The sequence below is a fragment of the Nothoprocta perdicaria genome, unplaced genomic scaffold (assembly GCF_003342845.1).
Source record: "Nothoprocta perdicaria isolate Ctin4 unplaced genomic scaffold, notPer1 scaffold_62, whole genome shotgun sequence".
In the NCBI taxonomy this organism is placed as follows: Eukaryota; Metazoa; Chordata; class Aves; order Tinamiformes; family Tinamidae; genus Nothoprocta; species Nothoprocta perdicaria.
In genome coordinates, this window is record NW_020455888.1 from 900,661 (window position 1) to 913,311 (window position 12,651).

General features: G+C 42.3%; 1 protein-coding gene across 1 annotated transcript in view; it reads right to left on the bottom strand.

Annotated features, from left to right (window-relative positions):
- ATP8A2 (ATPase phospholipid transporting 8A2) overlaps nt 1-12,651 on the bottom strand; it is a 273,938-nt gene that overhangs the window by 129,709 nt on the left and 131,578 nt on the right. The window contains exons 25-26 of the mRNA XM_026049801.1: nt 9,490-9,673; nt 5,981-6,091 (exon numbers count right to left, since the gene is read on the bottom strand). Of these exons, the coding sequence (XP_025905586.1) occupies nt 5,981-6,091; nt 9,490-9,673 (295 nt within the window). The remainder of the gene's footprint in view (nt 1-5,980; nt 6,092-9,489; nt 9,674-12,651) is intronic.

Genomic DNA, 12,651 nt, shown 5'->3' on the forward strand with positions numbered 1-12,651 from the left:
TAGGCTCCATAAATCAGCTGAGAAGGAATTAGGATCTATTTTCAAAGAAAAAAAAATCAAAGCATCTTCAGCCATTATCTAGACTGTTTGGGATTAGGTTGGCCAGCTACATTTTATAATATTGCAAGACRTTTGTCAGGCTGTTTGCAGGATCCGCTTTTTGTAACTATTGCTACTAAAAAAAAAATATTTATTGAATTGAAGCCTGTGATTAGCTTTCCAGGGAAGAGAAGGGAGGAAGGCAGAGGAGGAAAAGTCATGCTCTGTATTGCCCCAGGTCTTCTACGTCAGTATCTTAATCCTATGTATGAAGCTGATAGGGAACACAGACAAAAACCAAGCACACGAGACCCTTCTTTCCCCAAATTCTCAATAGAGGCAGTGTTGAGGCTCGCACGTTTTGCCTCCCAGGCTGTGTGCCATCCCTGCAGCTCCTGGGGCTCAGCTCTACGACCTCCACAGGCATTTTGCACTTTTTAAGCTGATGGACGTCATCCAATCGGAGAACTTGGATTCCTTCCTTCCTTGTTTCAAAAACACACACTCTCCTGGACTCTGGATAGGATTCAGTTGTCTAAACATAGACCCCTGAGTACTAGAAATGCTGCTGCTCCAGCCAGRTGAGGGTCTCGTGCAGGTCCCGTGCCCAGGACCTCTGCCGGCCTTAGCACATCTGCCACTGGACACGGGGGCTTCCCAAAGGCCACCTAAATGGAGACTCCATCGGTTTCCTTCACCTGGTTAAGGTCACACCTCTTGCCTATCTCAGAGGCACCGAATTCCACTTTTTGTGCATCTGCAAGCACATGTCCAACAAGAATAACTTACGGATACACACAAATTGGTGAGAAGTTAGAAAAGTCAGATTTTCAAAGCACAAAAAATCACATGCATAAACGTATTTCTGTTTTGTTTCATTATCATATAAAATTGTTACACATTTAACATTAATTGTATACATGTACATAAAGTAATGACTATTATGTGTCCATTGAWTTATTTGAATAGGCAGATGAGTAATTTGTACACACTGCTGCCTGTATTAGTGTTACCCCAGTCAATAATTTTACATCCAGATGTTTTTAATTTTAGTCTAACGTGGGGGAAAAAATACTACTCCGTTATCTTTTAACCAAGTTGCTTTTTATGACAACAGTTATTGCACTTCAGTCCTCAACTCATTCCAATAATCCCCACGCTCAACATTTTCTATTGCCTGYCCATACCCTCAGAGCTGCAAAGCCAATTGGAAACAGAAGGCACAGGCCTGTAGGTAGAAGTCTGATTATATAAGTCAAGGGATAAGTGCATTGAAGTGTTGTAGCTGTATATTTTTAGTATCCTATCAGATGCACTCCATTCTGCAAACTATTTGGATAAAAGGGCTAAAATTTCCATAATAACTTTCCATACTTTTAAGATACTTGTTGCATTGGAGAGCAAAGCATGAAATYAAACCCAAATAATATAAAATAAAATAAAAACACCCACAAGATCTCCTGCAGCAGCGTTTGCTATACATGCTTTCACATCTTGGTGGATCAGCCAGCCTGCAAGTCCACAAAAGCACGTGGAGCACTTCCCACTCATCACAGGCCGACCCTCGCCACACTCATAGAATCACCATGTATTTAAAACCAYGTTTATCTGGGCAGTAAGGAACTTACCTAGAGCTTCTGAGACTTGAAAACTGAGCTCCAAAAGGAAAACAATATATACGACCCTACTGCTTTGTTCTGTGATACCTTTCGCCTTAACACCGCTTGCTGTTAAATAAAAACTGCTCTTCAACCTCCAAGCAGCTGAAGTTTCCAAATCTAGGTTTCCAGCTTATTTCTGGATGCTTAAGGCAGAAAAGAAAAGGATGCAGTGCAAGGTATGCACAGCATATCCTCTCGCTCCTACTTGCCACTCATTTCAGCTTCAGTCGGGGTCTCCTGGCCCAGCACTGCCAGAGCTTGAAACAGGGACCATCTTGTTTTTTTTCTTTTTTTAAAACTTATTCTTCAATATATTACACAAATGGTGCTTCACACCTAAGTAGGTCTCAGATAAACAACATGCTCCAGTGAAGTGTTGGATTTTACTTTTCCTCACACCCTGTGTCGACCAGAAACGCTTCCGTTTCCACAGAACCATTCCCAAATGCCTTAAACACCTACCTGAAATTTCTCATTATCTCCTTTGATCTTGCTGGGTGCCTTCTTCCCCAAGCATGACATGAAAACAACATTCCCGTATTCTTTTACATTTGAAATCGGCTATATTTCAAAGTTCTGATGTCCTAAGGACAACTTTATATCATCTCCTGCGAAATATATCTGCTCAACAGATGTGAAACAGATCTTTTGTTTTTCTAGCCAGTTTAAAGCCAGCTACATAAGAACTGAACTGGGTGGTGTTTTACAATGGTGCTCAGATATCTTTCCACAAAGTGTTTAAAAGCCAACACCGTATTTCCAACCTTCTGTTTTGGGACAATCCTGAAAGTTGGGCACTCCACAGCAGTGGCTTCAGTGCCTGCTGCAGCCAGAGAGACAACAGACAGGAACAAAATCCACACAGGTGGGTGGTTTTTATCTGTAGCTCATCCCTGCAGCTATTTTGATGATTTTCTAAGTAAGTAGATTCTCTTACCATTGCTAAGATGCACCCAGCAGCCCCAAGCAGAGTGGGAAATACAAATCCTGCACTGCTGGGAAGGGAGACAGCAAAGGATTCTTCTCATTTATCACTGATTAACTCCAGTTTATTCTTCCGGTAAGTGCATGTCCCTGTGCCTCTCATGTCTAGATATTCTGTGTGATGAAACTTCAGCACCATCTCATTTCTACTCCGTGATACTTGCAAAGAATCAGAGAAAATTTATGGTGGGCCCCAGAGCTTCAGTGCAGCAACATTCATTTACATAGGACTGGCTAGAGTTATTCCTCAGGTGTGAAAGCTCCATTGAAATAAAACAGACAGAGCAACAAAGGTATAACTGACAGCCCGTCGTATTGACCRAGGTGCTTTTTTGATTCAGCTCTATAAATATTTACTCAGCACAACCCTTCAGAAGATTAGCTGAGAATGTAGTTCAGGTGCAAATCCTGGTTTTGTGATGATGTTAAAGGAATATTCCCAGCACAGCTCATATCCAAGCAGGAAGTGCAGGTAAGCACTAAGCTTATGCCCAGCTTTGGGAAACCATCAGGAAGCGGCTGCAGGCACAACCAGCAGTGCTCTGCTGCTGGGCAGCCAACCACCACTCGCACGAGTTGCAGCATTTGCTCCCTTGTGGAGCTTCCCCATTCCATAAGCCTCGCTCCATACCAAAAACTGATCAGCACCCCAGGGCCTCACGGCAGACACACAGAATAACTCTGCTTTCTTTGTGTAAAGCTAAAAAGGGAATTGGGGACCTCTTCCCCCTCTCCCCCACGCCTCCAGGATACTGAAACCTGGTGTCTCTTCAGCTTCCAGATCAATTTAGCCAGTTTTCTGTAGTTTTGCAGAGGAAAAACTCCTTAGGCCACTATTGAAACAAAGTGACCATGGAAGCTGAGAACAAGTTGGGCTCTGCTGTGTTCATTAGTGCCAGTCTAAAAGACTGCTCCTTGTGGTTACTGCATCCCTCGAAGTTTTCAACTTGTTCCCACCTGCCCTGAGCCAACCATCCCCTCCTGCCAGGTCCTGGGCTGCACAGGGGGGACACAGAGGGTCACTCACAATGGAGGGTCGCAGCTAATCCCTACTGCCTGCAGAGCTTCAGAATTAATGAAAAGGACTTATTTAATTATACGCTGATTTATGGAGGTAAAACAACATAAGGCTCCTTTGCATCAGGACAGTGTGCAGAAAGAGCCCAGCACAGAGTAACACAGCCAAGAGAAAAGAAGAGAGAAAATCTGACCTCACCTTCTCTGTTTGTGCATCACCTAGTGACATGTGACTACAACAAGGGATGATYAAACTACACGGGGCTGAAGGTACCAGATTTCTTCACCGCTCTTCAGTTCCTTCCACGACAATRGGAGGGTGCAATTTTGCCATACAATATTTGATATAGAGCTATGGGCTGCAAGTACATTCAATGAAGCAAGGCCACACTATGCAATAACATATGAGAAGCAGGGCTTCCAAACCTCATGTTCAAAGGGAAAAGGAATCCAAAAAGGAAAAGAGGAACATGGCAACCATGAAGGGGCTAACCATCTTTTAAACAATTGGGAAAAAAATAAAACCATATGAATTCCCATGCTCAATAAGAAGCCCATGGACAAGACCCTTCTACATTATTTATATTCCTCTTTCACAATAGGGAACACTATTGTCATTTCCAACAACACTTAAAAACCTTTCCTGCAAACATAAATTACGACAAACTAAAATCAAGTTAAGGGACTGTTTCAGAAAGTCAAATATGAAACCAATCTTCATTATCACCATAAGTGTGATTGAATTTGCTTCAGAGCTATGAAAGCAACTTCTATACTAGGATAAATAAATGTGAAGTGTTAGGAACATGGATTTTAAGCTTGTCCAAAATAACCCAGCTGAAGAGTTAGAACACAACAGAGATTTGCTTTACAATAAAGGAGGGGATACATAAAATATAAAGAAGGCAACTCTATGTTTTGCTGTGCAAATGTAGAATTACTGCATGATGCTGCCAACCGCCGCTGCAAAACCTTGCTGTTATTTTAGTGGCAGAGTTGCCTCTTCTGCAGTAAATGACTAATCTGTATCGGGAATTATAACCTCCCAAACTGCAGCTAATTCAGAAATAGTTAACAGGAAAAAAAATGGAGCATATTAGTGGCGAATATCTATTCTCTGAGAGCCTAACACCATGCATAAAAGATGATGAGACCCTGAGGGAGTCAGGTATACACACTCTGACCATGGTATGATTTACTGAATATTAAAATATTTCCTACTCACTATTTTCTCCTATAATCTACAGTAATTGCCTGGCTAATTRTAAGTGTTCTAATTTTCTTACCAGCCTCCTTCATGTCTGTATAATAGTAATAAAAATAGAAAAATATGTACATATATATAAGCAYATATAAATCAAACTGAGGAACAATGCAGAATTTGCTGTCCTATTTGCTAGCTCACATGACCGATCTACTGAGTCCAATTTACTGAGGTTTTCCAAATGGCAAAGCACATTTAAATACTGCTTCCTGGCTTTCCTAAGTTCAGACTATATCCTGAAGCATAGGATTACATTCCCAGCTAAGCAGACAGAAACACAGCATTCATAACGTTATCTGGCCTCCTTTAAAATCCAGTTTCACTATTTAACATCTTCAGGCAATGACTTTTTACAAAATACTAGAAATATTTTAGATGTGAAGTTCATCAGGATACTCAATTTATCTCATTTACTAAACTCCCCAGTATTGTASAGCAATAAAACAGATTACAAAAGGGCAKCRGGAAAAAAAATCTCCCTTTTTTTTCTTTTTTAAATACAAGAGCAAATAATTACAGTTTCTGCTAAGCCACAGTATTTTTAACTGGAAAGTAACAGTAGTAATATTTTTCCCTTACTAAATTGCCTTGTGAGTTCTTCCCAATTCTATTAAATGCCCATTCAATTTAAGTTTATTCCCACATTCAAATATTATATATAAAAGCTTTATTTAGATTGGAAATGTTTCCATGATTAAAAAGAAGCTTTCAGTAAGAATACTTGTATTGAAATGACACTCATCTCTGATACATCTCTCATTTTTTACTGTACTGAAAGGTGAAGGTGAAGCTGCTCTGCAACAGTTTTCCTTTTGCAAACACTAAAGATTCAAGTAAACTGAATCTTTACTAAATTGAATCTAATGTAATTTGGAAAGGGGAACACAGTTCTAAGTTGTTAAAAGTGAAACATGGGTCTCAGTTCCTTTAGGACAACCCACGTGGAGATTTTCCTGCTRTGTAGGATGAGCAGAGAAGAAGCGTTGCCAAAGCCCATGCAGGCAGCTACTCTTACCTCAATAATATACAAAACCACATTCTTGTAGAAGCAATAGAGTATGCATTTCGTAACTCGGTTGTAACTCCAAGCTCCATGGACCAACAACAGCTTTTCCAAGTAGGAAAACTGAAAGAAAAAATAAAAACAAGTTGTTTATAAGCGTAGAAATGGATTTTTTTAATGTAACAAATAGGCCAAACATGAGATGAGCTATGAAAGCTGCTCTTCAAAAGTAGTAAATTGCTCAGCAGTGTGCAAATGCAAAAATACAAAAACGTTATTTTCTTTGCATGTTTCTGCCATTTCAAGCTGGTGAAGGCCACTTAAGAGACTAAGTTTTCAATTATTATTACTATCCTGACAGAGAAAGGAGRCAAGGTTAACATAATACAGTCTTCTGGATTAAATATGAAAGTGAACTCTTCATTTCAGGGCCAAACAAGATGAGTATGTCTGAGAGCCCAAGACATGAGGCTTTCCCTTAATTTTCAAATTGCTTTTTTAATTCACAGAACTGTCTCGAGCTGAAAGGAAGCGCCCAAGCGAGGGGACACTCAAGTGAGAAAAGGCCACAAACAGCCTTTTCTGGCACATAAACACTTACATTAACATTTGCACCCAACTGAATATATGATAGCACAAGTGTTATGCACAGTACCTAGAAACTCTAAAGAAATGTCAAAAAATGCCAAATAAATAAATCTGCAATACTTACAAAAATTGCTACCTTATAATTCTCACTTAAACCAGAGATACAGCTCAGTCCTACTTCATTTTATCCCAGTAGAGTTTTGCAAGGGGATTCAACAGCCCTCCTAGCAGCCCTCTTGCAGGGCAGCCCAGGAAATGCATCATTTTCTAGCACTGCCTCTGTCAGGGAGCCCCTTTACAGCCCACAACATTCCCGCTCGGTCCAGTTGCAGACAGCTCAAACTGGGGCTTAGATTTACTGCCTGGCCTGGCCATTCCTGAAGGGCTCTTGGACGAGACTATTATTTGCTTTGCTGCTGTTTGCATGAAGCAACTTGCTGGGAAAAYGCGGCTTCTGAATTTAGATTCCATCTTGGTTATTTTAGCCAAATATTATTTGAAACTCTTGGAAGCACAAATCGTGCAAGAAAGGGATTTCTGACATGCCTCGGCAGCTCGGATGTGTCGGGATATGGCGGTGAGGAAGAGCAAGGGAAAACAGAAGTGAAGGAAGCTTCACGGCTCCGCGTGTGCCTGGCTTGGGGCAGGACTGAGCGGGGGACACTCACAAGGGGGCAGTTAGACCAGCAGGCACCTGGTGCCCCCTCCGTTAAGTGCATGGCACAAACCAGAGCTTTTCTCCCGAAAATTCACTGATGACTTACACAAAAGCTTTTGCACTTGTGCCAGTTATTCAGCACAAACTCAGTGCACGTTTCCTTTTTGAGTTCTGTTTTATTCTTTGATTCCCACTGGAATCCTTAATGCGTCCTGGAATCCTATAGGGACTTACTTTTCTGTAAGTGCCTCCTCCTGACGCTGCTGCATGGCAAGTATCATTTGAACCGGGKATGCTAAATTACGTTGGTCATCTTAAATTACTCAATAAGAGCATACTCTTCATGCCTCCTTCAAGGCATGGATATACAGTAACATTTTAGTGGGAGTTGTATGCCCTTACTCAAAGAAACACACACCACAGAGATCAAGTTTTTCTTTTGAACACTTTTTGAACCATATATTGCCATACACTATTAATTTCCTGCAAAGGAGGGGCTCCCTTGTATCTTTTCTAAGTAGTACAAAGATCTGCCGGGAGATCTTTGGGAGAAAGAGAAAAAAATAAGAAAGGGAGAAAAAAATAAGAAAAAGTTCCACGGTGTTTTACTAATTTTTCGAAGTCAGAACCCCATGCTACTTGTCACCAGCTTTTATTTCATATTAAATTAGTATTTCCCCTTACTATTATCAGTAATTCCCAGACTGGAATCTAAAACAAGAGCAACTCGTTTCCCACATTCTAACATAAAATGAAAAAAAACATTTTTTTTCRTTTTTGTTGTTAAATCAAGAGTATCACATGAATGTGAAGGAACTTCCCCAGGTTTAATGCTATTGAAACGAATGCCAGAGAAATTAAACGTGTAGGACCCTCAAAGTATAGAACTCACTGCTTCATCTCTTTACTAAAGTGAAAGTAGTAAGTGATCTGAGGAAGTCTCTAATTAAGGTATATTCAATTCAAGAAGCAACAGGTAGTCTATGGAAGCTAAGGAAAAAGTTATTGTGGAGTTTGTSATCATGGCAGTTCCTATAATGCTATATATCTGGAATATACCAAGGTTTTTGATGAAACAGCCTAAAATCTTCAGCATGTGTTTGGGGAAAGACCCAAGTTCTTCAAGCCTGAAACCCAGTGTGCTGTGTGGTCAGGCAGAGCTGCCAGGTAAGACTGGCACTTAGCTGCACAGCGGGGTTAACACAACRAGCAGCCACCCATCCCAAGAACAGGAGTATTTATGTCTTTTCAAAGCTTCACTCCTCGCAGAAACCACCAAAAAAACATCAATTTGCTTCAGCTGGCATCACCAATCTGCCTGTCTATGCAGAAAGAAACATGAGCTGGCAGCTCACACATCRCAAGGGGCAGGGGACCACGTCTCCATCCTGCCACCTCCCATCTGTTCCTGCCCTGTGATCAAAAACACATGATGGCACCTGAGCTGCAAACAGTATGCAGAGCATGTCCAGCAGCTGAAGCGTTTCCTTTCTTTTTCTGGTCTCTTTTAATGTCTATATTCTGCATGCTGGAACAAAGGAAAAGGGCTCTTGGCTCTTAGCTGAAGTAATCAGTGCTGGGATTTGTTGGGATAGTTCGGGAGCACTCGGCCGACTCACACTCTAAAAGACACACTGGAATGGAAATCTCGGCCAGCTCTTTAGAACTTGATCTAATTCTTGGATATGCAAAGGGAGAAAAGAACAGCTCAGAATAAAACACTCCCAGCAATTCAATGAACTTGTACACACCTGTTGGCAATGCCTGTTCATGGTAGGAGACAAGAGCATGCTCTGAGGGAGATAAATGACACTGAGAAGTGCCTAGACATCAGCCTCACTAAACATGCTGCTTGCTGAAGGGCTGAGATGTTCTACAGCTGCCAGAAGGAACCGAAGCTTTGGAGGGAGCATGAGGCTTTTCCTCAGGGAATACAGACTCAAAAAAAAGCACTCCAAGTGCATTCAAACTATCTGATTTACAGAATCACAGACTGGTTGAGGTTGGAAGGGACCTCTAGAGATCACCCAGTGCAACCCCCTGCTCCAGCAGGGACACCCAGAGCACGGGGCACAGGGTGGCAGCCAGGCGGCTTTGGAAGATCTGCAGAGAAGGAGMCTCCACAGCCTCCCTGGGCAGCCTCTTCCAGGGCTCTGKCACCCTCACAGGAAAGAAGTTCCTCCTCACATGGAGATTTCTTGAGACATATGTCTCAAGAAAGCAGGACAGCTCCTAGTTGAAGGCTGCCCAGCAGCCACACTTCAGTGCCTCTAACCTGTGCGATGGCATAATCCGAGCAATTGGTTGCCTGCATGCCCTCATTCCCACTGATCCCAACGCCAACGTGAGCCGTCTGGATCATTCCCACGTCGTTGGCACCGTCCCCAATGGCGAGTGTTATGGCGTTGACGTGTTTCTTGACCATGTCTACGATTTCAGACTTCTGGAGAGGAGACACTCTGGAAAGGAGAGAGAAACGTGTCACTTATTTCACATGCTGGGAAAACATATATGTTTCTTCAAGAAGGACAGCTGTAATCCAGATTTAGAAATATTAAAAGAGCATTTACTAGAAACATTCAAACCTGTGCCAGACCATTGGTGAAAGAAAGCAGCTTAAAAAAACAAAATAAAATCACATTTTCATAAAATATGAGCATATAATAATAAAATAGAAGATCAAATAGATGTGAAAAGTTTTAAAACCTTCCCCTCCTGTCTGATACACTTTGACATTTACCACTGATGTTACATGGACAGCAGAAAACAGAGTATCCTCTTCAACCACAACCATATACAGCTTAAGGACACAGTCTTCCCTGGCTGCTGCTGCAGCACGTGTCCATCCAGAGCAGGAAAAYCACTAAAAGGTTTGGAGCATAATTCATTTGGAGGCATTCCTGATTTCAGTGGCTTGGCAAAGAGGTTGTGGACTTACCTTCTCCCTCCCTAGGTTTCTGCAGCCCTTCTTTCCACCCTCACACCAGYCTGGGATCACGTGTGCAGCTGGGTTGAGAAGTAAGACATCTAACCTCCCGTTCTCGTTACAGGCTGGAGTATCATCACCAATTTCAACAATATTACTCAAATCCCATAGAAAAACACTGACTATGAACCCCCCCACACATCTGTATTCTTATCTTTTTTTTTCATAGTTATTTTAACCCAATCTTTCGCTCATTTTACACAAGTCTGACATAAATTCATGACATTCAAAAGAGCTGCAGTGTTTTAAACCAAGGAGAAGTGGAAAAATACTCAGGACTAGGGAACCAAATTGGATGAGACACCCCAAATGCCTTTTATTCATGAAAAAGGTGGATCAGGTTTCCAAATCACATGAGGTATTCTGGAAATACCCACAAGTAGATTAAATATTTCCATTCTAAGCCCATCTGTACAAACAACTTTAATTCCTTTCCCCATCAATTTTAGTCAAAGCTCCCAATCATTTTATATTCCCTTAAATAAAGCTTTAGACAAAACTTTTCGACATCTCAAGTCAGCCACATACGTTCAATATAAAAAAAAAAAAACCCATGTAACTGATATCCAAAAGCTTTACTGTTAAAATAGGGAGAAGGCTGGGAAGGGAAGAGGGGGGAAGAGACGGGAGTTTTTTTTTACACAACATTTTTTTCCAGACTCCACATCCTATGGGAGCAACTTTCACAGCTTTTTCATACAGCTGGCCAGATTACTGCTGATCAGAAACCAGCAGGGCTATCTTGCCATGCCTGTTGCTTTATGACCTTGCTCTTGTTCGTGCTGCCCACCTCTTAAGCCCAGACTTGAGAAGCAAGTATGGAAAAGAAGTTCCTAGGATTAAACATTGCTGGGCTCAAAATTCACATGTAAACTAATAAAAAAAAAAAAAGAAAAAAAAAAAGCAGCTGTCCTGTTCCTTAAAGTTGAAAAAAAAAGAAGTTGGCCATAAAATGCACTTAATAGCACTGTACCACTGGGTAGATTTATTTAGCACTCAGCTGGCGGGCAGGGAGGGCAGCAGCACTTTGCACTGCAGGGGCCCAGTGAAGGACCAGCGTAAAGCGCCAGCCTACGAAGGTGGCAGCTGCTCATTATGAGCCAGGTCTAAACACGGCCTGCAAATCCCGTCCTCTCACACGTACCACGTGTAGATACACATATATGTGGGTGTGTTTGTATATAGCTGTGTCTACATGCATATGCACTTGCCACCCCCACACGTCAACTCTACATAATGAAAGACTGAATAACAGAGTACGGAATCAGCACCAGCTTCTAACTTAAGCCACCAAGTCCAGAGAGCCTTGGGGCTTCCTCCGGTGGGACGGGACCCACGAGGGGACAGCCCCACGGGYGCTCGGGGGCGCAGGGACGTGAGCCTGTCGCGGTCGCGCAGGGTGTTCCGCAGTGCTGAGCAGCACGCAGACCTGCTGACTTTCTCCTCCAGCAAAATCATCTCTCAAAAGTCCCGGCGTGCTGGACCGAGCCATCAAGCAAAGGGGAGGTCCTGAAATAATAGCCAGTGTACACGGAGGATGCTTTATTGCCCTGCCCAGATAAAGTTGTCCAGAAATAGCATCCAGGCTGAAGCCTAATATTTACAGCATCACAGAATCACAGCATGGCTGGGGTTGGAAGGGACCTCTAGGGATCATCCAGTGCAACCCCCTGCTCCAGCAGGGACACCCAGAGCACGGGGCACAGGGTGRCAGCCAGGCGGGTCTGGAAGATCTCCAGAGAAGGAGACTCCACAGCCTCCCTGGGCARCCTGTTCCTATATAAATATATATATTTATATTTAAAAAAATAGAAGCTTTTTCCAATATATATACTTTATATAATATATATATTTATACATTTCTAATCAAAAACCCAAAGAAATCACAGAAAAAAAGTCTACTTTTTGAGCATTTGAGCTAATAAAATGAAACCAAAAATAAGATGTCAGCATGAAATGTTACTTCATTATTAGATTATTTATTATAAATGGAAGTTTTATAGCAAGAGCCCTCTTCCTTGCTGCCCTCCCTTCCACGAAGCTCTTTCTCAGACTCCAGAGACCTTTTGCTGCGCACACACACTGTGTGAGCTGGAGAACTTGCAACTTGAGATGGCTTCTGATTTCCTGAGGGGCTTCCCAGACCCGACCTCGCCCCAGCTTCCAAACCTCTTCTGCTCCTTGTGATCTGCTTGGTACCAATGCACYGCACTAGCTGACACGAATCCCCTCAGCAAGCTGACCAGGGCCACAGCTCATTTTCACACAGCTGACAGGCTCCTACGTGAGTATCAGGAAGATCACAGCCCAGGACACTATTGACCTGAAGTCTCCTCCACGTGCTGTCTTGGAAGGGGGTGAGAGGTAGCCAAGTTCACAAAGATGCTTGGACAAATGAGCAGTTCAAAGTAAAAAGCACTTGGAAGGAACAAACTACTTTGGAGAAACATT